The sequence below is a fragment of the Dermacentor variabilis genome, chromosome 11 (assembly GCF_050947875.1).
Source record: "Dermacentor variabilis isolate Ectoservices chromosome 11, ASM5094787v1, whole genome shotgun sequence".
Classification (NCBI taxonomy): domain Eukaryota; kingdom Metazoa; phylum Arthropoda; class Arachnida; order Ixodida; family Ixodidae; genus Dermacentor; species Dermacentor variabilis.
The window spans coordinates 51,780,077-51,796,862 of record NC_134578.1 but is presented as its reverse complement, the minus strand read 5'-3'; the positions used below and the strand labels follow the sequence as shown (position 1 = coordinate 51,796,862).

The following is a 16,786-nucleotide window of genomic DNA, read 5'->3' as shown; positions in this document are numbered from 1 at the left end:
CAATGTTAAGCTAAGGGACATCACCATTAAGAACTCAAAGTTTGACATTAGGAAGTGTCATTGAACATCTTACATTAAGACCTTTCTACAGTAGAAGGGAAAACGAAGGTTACAATTCACTCTACCACTCCCCCTTAAGGTGCTGACACGCCGGGCGGGTGACAGTCATGCGATAACGAAAACCTCTGAGTACGTCCCACTGATCTCAAATATCCCAATCAGTTTTGTAACTGCTCGTGTGGACACACCCTTTGCATTTGCTATTCGACTGTGTTCTGTTAATTGCTCACCAATACGTAGGCTGGCGGAACAGCCACGTTTCTGCTCTCTGTTGGTCTTTACACCACAGACTACCACATCCACTTTACTAAATTCGTGGTTACGCGTCTATGCAGTAACGACGCAGAAGCAACGGGAATTAAATACCGCAGTCTGTAGCGCCGCTTTCAATTAGCCTTTTATTAATGCTTAAATTTGCTAATAAACAACCTGCAAAACAGAACGAAAAACATGCTAAAATCAGGCTCCTCAAAGTTACACAATGTCAGTGCGTTAGGTTGATGGAAATAAAGAATAAAAGTAATAATCGAAGTACAACAAAGCCTATTACATCGCAAAGACAAATAAGACAATCAACCACAGCACTTAGTCCCTTCTAAAGCAGACGAATTGTCAATACCCTTATATGTAACCAGTGCAGATTCACAGGACCTTAATATATATTCCGCACACACATTTACTTTGCCATGAGAACTTGACACCGTGTTGCTTTTTTTTATTTCCTCCAGGCCTCACCACACAATCTTATGCAATCGTGAAAACCATCAAAAATGTTGCAGCCGTCCTTGCATCCTTCTTTCTGAAAGGACTGGCATCCCTTGGAACTGGAATTGTAGTACCATTTTAAGCAGTTCTTGCAACTTCCGGGTGATCCAAATGACGGAACGGACGAGCACTCTGCATGAAACGTGTTTTTTTTTTCATTTTAAGAACTATTGAAGACGACGAGGTTTCCTTTATCAGTGTTGTCGAAACGTGAATTTAAGTCGTTTGCGGTTTAGAGTCATTACAATTCGTCGAGTTCAAAAACAAGGTATTGTGAACGAGAGGAACCAGCAACCAGTGCGATGAAGATAATCGTGCGAGCAGTAGGCTGCGGCACTCCTGTGACCCAGCATAGTTTACTTAATTGAGCGATGGCTTCCTTTCTAATATTATGTTCTTGGGGTCACTTTTAGTCCTCTCCACTTTCTCCATTTCAGAGAAAATAAATATTGATTGATTGATTGATTGATTGATTGATTGATTGACTGATTGACTGATTGACTGATTGACTGATTGATTGATTGATTGATTGATTGATTGATTGATTGATTGATTGATTGCCTGATTGACTAACTCGTTCATTTATTTATTTATTCGACAACTAAACTAAGTAGGGCGTTATTGAGTGTTAGTCTATAGCAGACAATATATAACGGATACACAATCCAATCTCATTAAGAAACGCCCAGCAATATAGTTATTTACTATTTATTTTTTATTTTATTTAAGAATACTGCAGAGTCTCTTGACTCCAAGCAGGAGTAGACACAAATATAAATACATCAGAAATCCACAACAGCAATAAAAACTAAATACAATAAATCAAGACATGAAACAGTGCATATAACACAATGCAGTAGGCGCGAATGGAAATGCATCAGAAATCCAGAACAACAGCAATAAAAAAACAAATACAATAAATCAAGACATAAAACACTGCATATAACACCATGCAGCTGGCACAATTAGAAATACAGTGAACTCTCACTTGAGTGAACTTCAAGGGACCGAAGGAAATAGTTCACTTAACTGAAAGTTCATTAAACTGAATAGTCACTAGACCAACATAAGGCATGGCATACAGAGTCAGAAGTATGAAGTGCAATTCATGGAGGAAAAGACATGGCATGCATAGTGTTAGAAATGTGCGAAATGGAATTTGTACATATCAACAAGTACAAGGTTCATAACAGTTATATTGCTGCCTTTATCACTTAGAAAAAAAATCTGTAACCTTCTTCTGCACTTGTACTTTTAAAGCAGAGGAAGTAGCAAAACTGTCCAAAGAGTCAATGTTTTTGTAGACCTCTTCTGGCACAGCTTGCTGTTGAGACACAAAGTCTCTCAACTTTCTAATGTACCCTACAACCTCACCTAGAGTTATAGGGTTTGAAACTGGCTCGGCAGCTGCCTCTTCTTCGTCTTCTGCGCCTCTTCTTCAAAAGACGACGACCATACAAAGAAACACACACCACTTGGTGTACGGTGTGACAGATCGCCGCTTTGCTCTGGCGGCGTTGTAAGCGCCAGCGATGTTACTTTGTTCATGGACTCAGAGATTACATGTTTGCTCGTCTAGTGCGGATAATCTCGGAGGTCATGCCTCGCTGCCGTTGGGTTTCCACGCCGCCGCTTTGCCCCAGGGGCGCTGTAGCCCCAGCGACGTTACATTGCCGCTGGAGCGGCGGTTTGATGAGGCCGGGCATCAGTTCTGATCGTAAAAATAATCCTTGGTCCTCTGAGCGAGTTCGTTAAACTGAAATATTGACTGTACCGAAATTCGTTTAAGTGAAATATTTTTGCATAGAATCTATAAGAAAACTGCCGGGGGTTTTTCAAAAGTTCGTTATTCTGAAATATTCGATAAACCGACGTTCGTACAACTGAGAGTTCACTGTACATCATAAATCCACAACAGCAATAAAAAGCAAATACAATAAATCAAGACATCAAACACTGCAAATAACATAATGTACGTACCCTTTACCCATGCATTTTCAAGTTTGTAAGAAACCCTTCGACACTTGTACTGTCTACAATATGTTTCGGTAATTTATTCCAGGCGCATATGGTTTTCGAAAAAAATGAATATTTAAAAGTATTGTTTCGAGCATTGTATTCCTGTAACTTTTTCCCATTATCAAAACGCGAGCTTGTGCGCAGAGTATGAGGAGTAATGAAACTGGAATCGTTGATATGTATTATGTTGTTATACATTAAATACAAGTATTTTAATCTGCATTCGGTACGTCTAGGTTTAAGTGTATCGATACCAAGATAAGCAATCATTTCTGTCACGCTGTCAGTGCGCTTATATCGGCTGCAAATGAATCTAGCCACGGTTGTCTGAACTCTTTCTAATTTGGCAACGTTTTTTTTCTGTATAAGGGTCCCATATACACGAAGCATACTCAAGACATGGCCGGACCAACGCTTTGTACGCTGCTAATTTTGCGTTCATAAGGGCTTTTGAAAGCTTTCGTCGTATGAACCAGAGAGATTTAAAAGCTTTAGTGCAGACTGTATCAATATGAAGGTCCAAACTGAGATTTTCTGTAATAGTGATCCCGAGATATTTAACAGCAGGTGATTCCTTAAGCACAATGCCATCCACGGAATAAGAATGTTGTAAAACGGTTTTGTTCCTGCATACACGGAGGTCTAAGCACATGTCAGCGTTAAAGAATACGTCCCATTTCTTGCACCAGCCTGAAACTTCTGCAAGTGTTTTATTAAGCGTAGTTTGGTCGTCTACAGATTTAACCGAGGTATAAAAAACGCGGTCGTCCGCGAAAAGCTAGTGTTTTATTAAGCGTAGTTTGGTCGTCTACAGATTTAACCGAGGTATAAAAAACGCGGTCGTCCGCGAAAAGCTCGTCCGCGAATAGTTGTGTGATTTTTCATCTTCTTCTGCTAAGCAATTTTTCCTATTTTGTGCGCTCATTCAACATACGCAACAAGAAAATACGTCGAGTAACTGCTAAATGAGAGTAGGTAGTAAAGAGGGCACAAAGACACGAAAAAATAAATAATATTGAATGGGCTATAGATATCAATAAAAATATGCGCTACGCTGTAATTCTTGGCCGCTAGCCAGAGCAGTAGTCCTAAATCACCACCGGCAACGCTGCATTCAAAAATTTTACAGTCGAGTACGACTCCACGTATTGGGGAACTTGTTAACATAGCCACCGGCATGTTCTTCAGGCACGTGTTACGTGTGTGTTCCGTGGAAGTTTTTGTAAATCTGATGCCAGGAGGGGCCGGAGCGAAGAAATTGGAGATACATGTAGAAGCTTACGTGGTCGGCTTTCATTGGAAAGGCGACAGTAAAATATTGAAAGCGGGCTTTGTTTTGGACGCGCTTAACAACACTTTCAGATGCCACTTAAACCCGTTGATCGAAAACGTGCCTTCACCACATTTCTTGCGCCTTCAGAATCATAGAAAGTGTACAGCTGAAGAAAACATTAAGATTTGTTCATTGTTTATTGAGTTTCGTCAAGTTTACAGAAAGTGCACTCCATGCGAGAACTCACTACAGGAACATCAAATGTGAGAACATGAACTGTTTCGTGTTTTCAAAAGCTTGAAAACCACTTATCGAGCCACTTGAAGATTATGCCTGGTGCATGACATTGTGAACAACAATGAAAGAACTGAAACTGCTACGTACAGCACACTGACACGGAGTAAAACGACCCAATCGTCTACCTCGCCACATCCTGCAAAAAAACATTCTGCATATTATTCAATATCGCAGTACCATTCCAATCACAGCCGAGCATTTCAACGAACCATGTCGTAACTTTGAAGAACTTAAACTCTACATCTTACAGTCAAATTTACGTTCTAAACGAGAAGGAAATGCAGAGGATCGCGCCTTATCCATAAGTTTAAGACATTGCAGCCAATAGGCATAAACATTTCAAAGGAGCTTCAGAATCTATTCGCTATGCTAAATTTCAAGCTATAGGCCACAACACTTAGTTTCGTTTTTGGCGTTCTTTTTCTCGTTCTCTCTTCTTCTTTCCATATATTTTTGTTTTTTTTTGCTTTTATTTATTTACTTATTCCATTTCAGTATTTTCATCCTTTTTTTCACGAACACCGGTTTCTGCCGCTCCTTCTGTTATCTCTTTCAGAAACACGATAGGCCACGACCACCAGCGAAAACAGGTAGAGGGCTGCTGTGCACACCGTCAACACGCCGGCTGCCATACGGCCGTTAACACGTGATTGACAGGCGGCCGTGTCCCTGTCCTTGTGCAGAGCACTCCTTTATTCTCAATTCGACACCTTCGCCGCTAACACACCCTTGGTCGTTGCCTCGCCCACCCGCCTTACGATCTCTCCCCTTTAGAAGAACCCCCCCCCCCCATATATACTGTAGCCAGGAAACCACATGTCGCCTTGAACAAGACAAGTCTACTTGGCGAAACGTTGGCTCCTGCTTTCACCTTGTTCTCGTTTTGCTCATCGTCTTGACTGTCCATCTTCCGCCCTTACCCGTGTTTTCCCTGAATTCCAATCATAAGTGTTTCAAGATGTATGCAACACATTTTAGATATCATTACTTTAATCAGTGCTTTTGCTGTTGATTTTGCTGTACACAATTGTGTACACAGCGTCTGAAAGTATTAACACTTTCAGACACTGTGTACGTTCAGACACTTTCAGAGGTGAAGCGCTCCTTGGCTCATTCATCGCTCCTCGCGGTGGGCACGTTCCTGCCTCGCGTCTTTTCGGACCTTTACAGTAACGCACTAATTCAAGTGTCCCATCAAACCTCGCTTTCTCTTGGCCCTTCCATTGGCTAGAGCATTGGCCCAATGCTCTAGCCAATAGGCCACGATCGCGAGCATCGAAATTGGCGCCCGCCAACGCCAATTTTCCATTTAAGACGACTGGGGTGCCCATGACATCGCATAGCCTCAACGGGAGCACGTGATCTTGCGAACCAGTCTCCCGTCTACTAATTGTGGCCATGATATCCCTGCAAACTTCTTAATCTCATCCGCCCACCTAACTTTCTGCCGCGCCCTGCTACGCTTCTCTTCCCTTCGAATCCAGTCCGTAACATTTATTCTCCATCGGTTATCTTCCCTCCTCATTACACGTCCTGTCCATGCCCCCCCCCATTTCTTTTTCTTGATTTCAATTATGATGTCATTTACTCGCCTTGGTTCTTTCACCCACTCTGCTCTTTTCTTATCGCTTAACGTTACACCCATCATTCTTCTTTCAATAGCTCGTTGTGTCGTCCTCAATTTAAGTAGAACGCTTTACGTAACCCTCCAGGTTTCTGCCCCGTACGTGAGTACTGGTAAGACACAGCTGTTATACACTTTTATGCTGAGGGATAATGGCAAACTGCTGTTCATGATATGAGAATGCCTGCCAAATGCGCCCTAGCCCATTTTTATTGCTCTGATTATTTCAGTCTCATCATTCGGATCCGCGGTCACTACCTGTCCTACGTAGATGTATTCCCTTAACACTTTCAGTGCCTCGCTACCTATCGTAAACTGCTGTTGTTCTCTTCCGAGACTGTTAAACATTGCTTTAGTTTTCTGCAGATTAATTTTTAGACCCACCCTTCTGCTTTGCCTCTCCAGGTCAAAGAGCATGCATTGCAATTTGTCCCCTGAGTTAGTAAGCAAGCCAATATCATCAGCGAATCGCAAGTTACTAAGGTATTCTCCATCAACTCTTATCCCCAATTCTTCCCAATCCAAGTCTCGAATACCTCCTGTAAACACTCTGTGAATAGCATTGGAGAGATCATATCTCCCTGCGTGATGCCTTTCTTTATTGGGATTTTGTTGCTTTCTTTATGGAGGACTACGGTGGCTGTGGAGCCACTATAGATATCTTTCAGTATTTTTACATACGCCTGGTCTACACTCTGATTCCGTAATGCCTCCATGACTGCTGAGGCTTCGACTGAATCAAACACTTTCTCGTAATGAATGAAAGCTATATATAAGGGTTGGTTATATTCCACACAGTTCTCTATCACCTGATTGATATGGTGAATATGGTCTATTAATGAGTAGCCTTTACGGAATCCTGCCTGGTCCTTTGGTTGACAGAAGCCTAAGGTGTTCCTGATTCTATTTGCGATTACCTTAGTAAATACTTTGTAGGAAACGGACAGTAAGCTGATCGGTCTATAATTTTTCAAATATTTGGCATCCCCTTTCTTATGGATTATGATTATGTTAGCGTTCTTCCGAGATTCCGGTACGCGCGAAGTCATGAGGCATTGCGTATACAGGGTGGCCAGTTTTTCTAGAACAATCTTTCCACCATCCTTCAACAAATCTGCTGTTACCTGATCCTCCCCAGCTGCCTTCGCCCTTTGCATAGCTCCCAAGGCTTTCTTTACTTATTCCGGCGTTACTTGGGGGATTTCAAATTCCTCTAGACTGTTCGCTTTTTCATTATCGTCGTGGGTGCCACTGGTACTGTATAAAGCTCTATAGAACTCCCCAGCCACTTCGTTCATGTACGTTAAGTCAAATTACGAGGGCCAATCAGAAAGTCCTTGTCCCTATCTTTTTAGCTAAATTAGGGCTGCAAATGCAAAGTCAAGGTATCCATTCCCAGCGGTGGACCTTTCTCGGACCGGCCCGGCCTTATGTGCCAGTAGCTCTGCGGCATGACGGTGCTTTCAGTTGTTGAAGATGACGGTTGTGCTTCACACGTCCACGGCACACGGATAACGAAGTGTGATTCGTTTTCAATGCAGCAAGGCACGAACTCCCATCGAAACCCACAAAGAAATGCAGCCCACGTATGGGGGGGAAGGGTGGCTCACTTTGAGAAGTCTGAGGCGGTGGTGTTGTGAGTTCGCAAAAGGCCGTGAAGACTTGCACGACAGTGAGCGCTCGGGGAGGCCGCGTGCGTCGCTGACTGACGACCCAGGGGCATTCAAATTTACTGCTGCGATGGGACAAATGTCTGAACCGGTGTGGGCAACAGGTGGAAAAATAGTGTAAAGTACGTAGAATAATACGTTATATTTCTAATTGCCTGTATGCACCTTATTTTAGATAATGAAAAATAGCCACAAGGATTTTCTGATTCGCCCTCGTATATCAACATGCTGCTTACGAGAGCGTGCAAGTTTTTCCCATCCTTCCCTGGTGGCTTGTAACACTTTGAGACGTTGTGTAAGACGTCGGTTCCTGAGTTCTTCTTAGGCGCTCGCGCGGCGTGGGCGTTCTGCGACAATGTACCGCCTTCGGCACAGGCCCAGGTCGTAATGGAACAGACAGTCACGTTTCTTCATCGGAGTAAAAAAACATACAGTGGTCATGTCATCACCACCGTCGACGTCTTGCTGCTGCTATCACAAACGCGTTCGCGTCGCACCCACAGTTGCTCGCCTTATATGAACACGTTGGTACGTGTGGTAATGGTTTGCAGAATACTGAACCATGCCGGATAGATAGTTGTCGAGATAAGCAAAAGACGTTTAGAGCATTGGAGGCAAAAAGCAGGCAAGAGACTGATACGACCGGATCCATAAGAGGCATAGGTAACGGTACAGGTAGGTAAAGTTTTCAGGAATAGAAAAAAGTTAAAATGGTGTACAAAAAAGTTACAATGAAAGCCTTGTATAAGATACCTGGATAAATCAAGCAGGCTAGGTGACGATTTGTCACCCCTACGTATCAAAGGGGATGCCAATAAATCATCAACATTATTATTATTATTATTATTATTATTATTATTATTATTATTATTATTATTATTATTATTATTATTATTATTATTATTATTATTATTATTATTATTATTATTATTATTATTATTATTATTGTTATTATGCTCGTGGTGCTCGCGCTGACTGCTTGGGAAACGGCATTGCGTGAACTACAGCGCCATTCTCCAGAAACTGTCTGACGCAGCATACGTCTGTCGTGTCGGGAACACCAAGAAAGGCTATCATCTACTGTGCCTGTCATTTTAGGGCGTCAACTAAAATGTAGACATACGACGTAATTAGAATTGTTAAGTACGTTTCGCACGTCCACGAGAAGATACCCTGTAAGATCGAGGTTGAAGTATGTACGCCAATTCAATGCACAAGAAGCCACCGGGGTTAGAAATGTGCTAAACAATAGGGAGTACTGTTCTTGTTTATTTATTTATTATGTTAAGCACGTTAACAACTTTCGTGGGCTGCTATGTGTCATTGATAGTGTTTGGCAGACGCATCTGTATGCAAACGACTACTTTTTGTGCTAGCCTGCTTCAGAAACATGGGAACATTGGTGCAACGTTCTATGTAACCGATTTCAATGGTTTTGTACACAGCAGTCACCTTTCACACCCGGCCGTATCTCTTTACGAAGGAAACTGCATAACAAAATTTCCTATTGTGGGATTAAAACGTCGTTACGTGTTAAAAAAAATAAACGTTAAGTGCCTTGTATTCCCAGTATAGCATTTAATTTTCAAAAGCAATTAGCATGCCTTAGTAGTTGAACGACATACATGCAAGAATGATAAAGGAGCTTCTTCGTTCTTGGTGGCGGTTACCAGCAATTGTTAGTGCAATGACTTGCAAGGGTTTGGAAAAAATCAAGTGCCTTATGATAAACAGTCTGTAATTGCCAATTCTGCAAACTACTAATGGGACCCTGTAACTTAAAACTATTCCAATATATTTTTATTTATTTCAATCTCCAGACGCCAAACTTACATAACCGTCGACGCAAGCATAGCGTGGGGACCCGCATCGTTGCCTGAACAGCCCAGTCAAACGCTCTCCTCGTTTATAGGTTACCTTTGTTTGCTTTCGAAACGAATAACCTTACCTAAATTGAGCGCTTTTTTTTTCATCTAAGTGGCTAACAAGAGGTGAGGAGCGCACTCAAGTGCAGAGGGTTTCGATGGGGCCGAGCCAGCGCACTGAAGATAGATGACCGGATGAAGTGGGTAGTGCCGGCGTCTGCAATTGGTCCTATTTCCCTTACTCAGCTTAGGATGGCTTAGAATCGCGGCGGCGTGCAACGGGCAGTTAAAAATGCCGCTAAAACAGATCCTCAGCAAACACGAGTTGGCAGAGCGATGTCGTATGCGTGCCTAAAGGGCTCGATAACCTTATGCGGGCACGCAAGAAGCTTTGTTACACGCAACTAAACCCATGCCCTACGGCAGGTGCCAGTTGCTTGAGCGATCAGCGGCAGCCATCTTCTATTCCTTCCGGAAGGGAGCAGCCTGCGGCTATTCAGAAAAAAATTCAGCTTTGTTCGGCATATTAATGCATTTTTAACGCGTACAAGTCACTTTGACACAGTGAGTTTTCGTGATTTTGTGACGTCGAGTGACAGACAGGTGATGTGGGTGCAGCCTGAAACCTCTTGAAAAATACCAGACGGTTAATAGCGAAAAGGCGTCGAATCAGAAATAATTGTTTTTCTTTTGCTTTGTCGAATCGTGTATAATCAGTGCGTACCCGTCATATCAGATTGGGAGCTATAACAGTTTTCGTGACGTCGCCTGAAGGACAGGCGAAGGGGGAGTGGTCCAAAAAAGTTTTTGCGTGGAGGGCTTCCCGAATTGCAATAGAAAAGTTTGGAATAGTCTTATTTTATAGCGCCCCTTTTGTCGTTTTGTCCCACGGCTGCCTCACAGGCTCAAAGACTACGGGTGAAATTTCCGGGGTAAACGCGCACGATATTCACCCTTTTCGTTGTTACCAAAACACTGTATTCCGTAAACTACGTTTCAGCATTGCACACTTAAACAAGACAATGTTTTTGGACGGCTGTGTGCACGGAGGCCACCCCTTAGTGAACGCGACCGTATGTACGAAGCTTACCAAAGTTTATCGCCGCGTGCTTAAGGGGGTAACTCGACTTATCGCAAGACACGTATCGAGGAAAGCACGCGAGCACGAAAAATGAGCAACGTGACCCTGTATGCAACGTCGCGCTTTCTTCTCATCGGCTAATTTCCCTGAAGTAAGCAGTTTCACGTGCTGGTCTAAATGTTTCGTGTTTTTTTGGGAGGCTGGTCTTGCACTGGGGAGCGACACAAAAACAAAATACTGTGCGCCAAGTGTGCGGGAATGACGAGGGGACGCTCGCATACGTGTAAGCGCAATCACCGACAGCACGCCTGCCAACGCTCACGGGGGCGCGGTTGCTCCGACGGGAAAGGCTGCGCCTATCGACGTTTGAATCTGCTCGCTAGGGTGGCATTTGGTGCTGGTGTCACGGGCTGAGACTCGGCGTTGCCTCGTCTATTGGAGAAGGCTTGTACCAGCCAAATGTGTGTTTCATAATAGGCTGCATTTATTAAAGAGTACTTCTAGAGAACAAAGAAAAATTAGGCGTTTCTAGCTGTACGTTCTTTTTACCATCTTTTCTTGCTAACAATCCTTACTTGGTTCGTAAACGAGACTTTCGTTCAACAAGAGATGTAATGGTACTATACCCCTTTTAGGCACTACAGTTTCAGCGTGATAAACTTTCTTTAACATTTGGCATCTCTCATAGAACTGCGCGAGAGCATGCTAGGAAATATCTAATATATACAATACCATTGGGGTATCCACAGGCGAATGGCCCTGCAAAGAAGGCAAAATAATAAAGTCATTCAAATTAATTTCACGGACATGCCATCATCAACAGACATCTAACAAATTATGTAGCTTTATACGTTCGATGACAGATGAAAACCACACACCACACCCTTCTACACATTTTACTACCTGCTCCACTACCAAATAAAAATTAAATGAGTCAGAATAACCCGTCTGCTCGGGCAGTTTACGCAGTGAAATTTGTGACAGAGCACTAGCCGAAACATTGAGTTCATTTCAATTTAGTTACGCGCACAAAGACCGGGAGAATTCAAATTACCTAACACAACCCCGAATTTACTTTGCTCATGCACAGAAACAGTGAGCTCATCAATAGGAGGCTGTGGCACTGAGCACATTTCTGACATATATATGGCGCTTCTTCTTTCTGTAATTACTCTTCAGAACCAACCACTACAGGTACCATATATGAAAATAGTATTAACAAAATGGTATGTATCAGTTTACCGCTACTGTCATATCTGTGCTGTGCCCCAGAACTGTCGCATAGCGCCTTGTTCACCAATTTGCCTGAAAGCTATAGTTAGCGTACTATAATTAAACTTTTTTCTTCGAGATATGGTGAGCGTGAGATAGAGAAATCATTTGAGAATTGTTTGCATATTGCCACTGAATAATGCGTAAACTGATAGTTTTGCAATCACCCTGAGAAAGGCGATCCTCAATTTGGGAAAGAACATCGCTTATACATCATGCACGTTTAGACGAAATAATTCTCAAGCATCTTTTCTTTCTATCGCCCTTCTCTCTTGCCCCAGCCTAGGGTAGCCAACCGGACTCTTGACTGGTTAACATCCCTGCCTTCTTTTTTATCTCTCTCTCTCCCTCTTTGGAGCAACGGTTGACACACTTCTGAAAGTCCTAATTTTTTTCTAAAAGCAAGATATTTTTCACATCTAACATTACCTATATAATATTGATAGCACAGCCGTCTCAATGAAGACGAAGTTAAAGTGGCCCCCGCTCCAACTGTCACCTAGGCAGATAGCAATCGGTTTTGTAAATAGTAGTATACGTCATCTGTTTTCCTTCACGCAGCAATTAAGAAAATATTTCTACTTTCCCAACATCGGTTACATGAATGGAGGAAATTAGTACGTGCAATATAGATTTATTTGCAGACAACTGTAGCGTTCATACTGACTGTGTAATTTATAATTGTGGACAAAATCGAAATAAACCAATGAACTACTTGGCAAGGACCCCTTGTTTTCTAAACACACTAGACCACCCATAAATCTTGTTCGAGAGACCTATGTACAGTCGCTTGTGCATTTTGGCGACATAACGCATTCTTCTACGGCGCAATAGATCTGAATTTGATTTTGCATCCATCAAATTGACGCATTCTTTCAGTTATCTGCAGGTAAGCGAAAGAACAGTCAGCTGCACGTTAGATGTCAAAACCCGAGCGCAAGTGTGGTTCATTTATATTTGCTGAGTCTTCCACGTAAAGATTCCTCATATAACGGTCTCTACCTGGGCGAATACCGTATTTACTCGACTGTAAGCCCCCCCCCCTTTTTTTTCACGATCGTGATGCTCAAAGTGAGGGGGGGGAGGTGCTTAGATTCGAGAAATCTAGAATGACCCCCTCCCTCTTTTCGCTGCGACATCACGATGAGATGGGTGTGAGAAGCAACATTTTATTTGCAAACATTCAAAACAAAATCGCTGCAGACAAAAAACCACCACTTGTGTAGGATGCTCAGTCACTATCACTGCCACTCGAGTTTGTCGCACCACTTGAACCGCTGCTCTCGGTAACCCACACCAGGTCGTCTTGCATTTCGTCGAAGTCGTTTGCGATCGAGCATTTCCTAAATGATTTGACCACAACGTCCACTTAGAGCCTCTTCCACGCATCCGAAATTCACTTTGGGATGGCTGATCGGGACGCTTTCTGCAGCTTTCCCGTCGGCGTCTTTTGGTCAGGGTTTCGCACTCACTCTTCGTACTCCTGTCGGAGATTGGCTTTGAAGGGCTTGTTGACTTAAACGTCGAGGGGTTGCAGCACTGGCGCCATGCCACCCGGAATCACAACCACGTCGCTAGTGATGTTCCGAAGCTTTGTCTTTACCTCCGCGGTCAGATGGCAGCGAAACGCGTCCAACAGAAGCTTCAACCGCTTGTCTGCAGGTGAGCAAGAGTGAGCAAGCGCGTTTGGCGGCCTTGGCTACGCGCTCTTCCTAAAATATAGGGGGGGGGGGGGGGGGTGCTTAGATTCGCGTGCAAACTTTTTTCCTAACTTTTTCGCGAAAATAGAGGGGAGTGCTTAGAATCGGGGGGTGCTTAGAATCGCCAAAATACGGTATCTCGAGGGAGGAGGTATTGCGCGTGCCATGTTTTCTTACTCGTATTTCAGTAGTTCTCAGGCCAAAGAGAGCTTCTTCTTAATTACTTCAAACATAATTTTGCGTACTCTTGTGTTCCGCATTTGTCCCATGAGTGACCATTTAATTAGCAACGTCGCATCTTTCCCTTCAAGTACACCAAATGTTCTGTACCGAGATACGTTTCGCCTCAGAATATTTATAAGAAGAAGGGGACATATTGGCGCTTACGGCAATCTTGCGTGGTTGATCTGCAGGAAACCATCGTAGAGAATACAGCAGTCATAATTGCAGCAACAGTTACAGCATTCATATTTACGTAGCAAGCGACCCTTTTTGGTACCTATGAAAAGCAAGTCTTAAGGAATTACTGCAGCACGCTATCCAAGCAACTTCTTAGAACAGCTTCTCTGTTTACATTTCAGCCAGCAAATGCGATGCAGCGATAACTTATTGCCCCATTTTTCCGCCATTCCCCAGCTGACAACGAATTGTAGCTTTGTGCAAAGCGTGACCGGTTTCTGACACAGCAACCTTGCCACATTATGTAAGCTATGTGGACAAGACAATGACACCGTCTCGCGTTATATTCTCGCAGGGAACGCTATACAGGAGACGAGCATAAGTGCGATCAGAAAAAACGGGGACTTTTCTGCAGGGCTGTTTATTTTCGTGTGTCGAATAATTTTGTATCTGCTTATGCTTTATATGTAATTTTCTTCATTAGGCCACTTCTTTCTCCACTGCAAGGCGAAGGCATTCTCCAACAACTTCTGCGATCCTGCGATCTCCAAAAACCTCTTTCTCAAAAAATTACGGCACAAATCAACTCACGGTGGCTGTCGATGGTAACGCGATTATCATTCCAGCAACGTAGAGAGACATCGTAACCGTGAAGTAACGTTTATTTGACGCTTGAAGTGATCATTCTGAGACTTCCGTTGCTTCGACTATATGCGACATACTCCTATATCGTGCCACTTTGCTGTGGCATTCACCTGCCAAGGTCGCCCGTGAGTATGGCGGCATGGCGATGACTGCATGGCGCCGACGCAATCAGGATGATCGAATTACGAAGACGGAACAGCATCAAAGAAAATATAAAAGTGGTATTGACAACGTCGGCAAGTAAACAATGAGATAGCAAGTCCTAAATGGTGTCTATGGTGCGACAATGACAGCGTGAGGACAACGACATGAGAACAATGAGACGAAGACGACGGCATCAAGCCGATGGTGCGACGACAACTGGACTACGAAGCTGGAACGACGACAATGGCAACACCCCGAAGGCGTCACGTCGCGGATATGACAACGCATGCATGATAGCGATTGTTTGACGACACTGTGACGATAATGGCATGACAACGGCGGCGTAATCACGATTGTACGACATAATAATCACTCTATAATGACGAAGGAATTCCATTCGTTGATTGACGAAGGCGGTTTGACGACGACAGCATCACTGAAATTACTGAAATGGTGACGATGGTAAAACTTTAGTGGGATGACGGCAGCAAGACGAAAGTGATATTACGGCGACAGCTGCCAGCGAAGGCGTGACGAGAGTCGGATGTTGAAGCTAGGAGGACGACGATGGAACCACTGCGATGTCATCACTACGACGGTACGTCAACGAATACAAGACGACGGCCTGTATGACAGCGACTCCATCACGATGGTGGCATTACAACGGTATGAGGACACTAGCATGACCACCAGTGTATGACGGCAATGGCGGGACGACTGTATGATGGAGCTTGTATTACGAAGATGGCGTCACAGGCATGGCGTGTCGACACAGGCATGACGACAGCTGGATGACTAAGCTGGAATGGCGACACTGGCAAGACCACCATGGCATGACTGTGGTCTGACAACCGATGCATGATATTTACTACGTGATGACGACGCAGTTATGACGATGGCATTACAACGGCCACACAATCACGACTGAATGACAATAGCGGGAATATAATGAAAAAGAAGGATTGAGATCTATGGAACGTCGACGACTTGGCCACAATAGTAAACAACTGTGGAAAGAAAATGACGTGATGATGGTTGTATCACGAGACTCACGTGACGAAGGCCCAACGAGTGTCAGATGACAAAGCTGGAATAAAAAAATACATTATGGGATTTTACGTGTCAAAAGCACGATCGAATTATGAGGAACGCCGTAGTAGGGCAATCCTGATTAATTTTGACTACCTGAGCTTCTTTAACGGGCACCTAAATCTAAGTGGACGGGGTTTTTGGATTTCGCCCCCATCGAAATGCGGCCGCCGTGGCCTGGATTTGACCCCGCGACCTCGTGCTTAGCAGCACAGCACGAAAGCCACTAAGCAACTACGGCGGGTACAAAGCTGGAATGACAACGAAGGAACACCAACGACGGCATCACGACCACGTGACGAGGACCGTCATGACCTTGTGGCCCAAGCTGGTAGACAACTTAGGCCACTCGGTCAGCCTAAGAGGTTTGGACAGACAGACAGACAGACAGACAGACAGACAGACAGACAGACAGACAGACAGACAGACAGACAGACAGACAGACAGACAGACAGACAGACAGACAGACAGACAGACAGACAGACAGACAGACAGACAGACAGACAGACAGACAGACAGACAGACAGACAGACAGACAGACAGACAGACAGACAGACAGACAGACAGACAGACAGACAGACAGACAGACAGACAGACAGACAGACAGACAGACAGACAGACAGACAGACAGACAGACAGACAGACAGACAGACAGACAGACAGACAGACAGACAGACAGACAGACAGACAGACAGACAGACAGACAGACAGACAGACAGACAGACAGACAGACAGACAGACAGACAGACAGACAGACAGACAGACAGACAGACAGACAGACAGACAGACAGACAGACAGACAGACAGACAGACAGACAGACAGACAGACAGACAGACAGACAGACAGACAGACAGACAGACAGACAGACAGACAGACAGACAG

The 16,786-nt window shown here is 44.0% G+C and overlaps 1 protein-coding gene across 6 annotated transcripts in view; it reads right to left on the bottom strand.

Annotated features, from left to right (window-relative positions):
* Positions 1–16,786, bottom strand: part of LOC142564331 (uncharacterized) — a 258,021-nt gene that overhangs the window by 179,662 nt on the left and 61,573 nt on the right. For 4 of the 6 annotated variants that reach the window (XR_012824551.1, XM_075675300.1, XM_075675303.1 and 1 more), the window contains one exon: positions 11,387–11,413. Coding sequence is in view for 3 of the 6 variants with exons in the window: in XM_075675300.1 (XP_075531415.1) it covers positions 11,387–11,413 (27 nt within the window). In the remaining 3 variants the exon portion in view is untranslated. Of the gene's footprint in view, positions 1–760; positions 958–11,386; positions 11,414–16,786 lie in introns of those variants that run through there. The other 2 variants (XR_012824555.1, XR_012824549.1) reach the window with 1 other exon arrangement.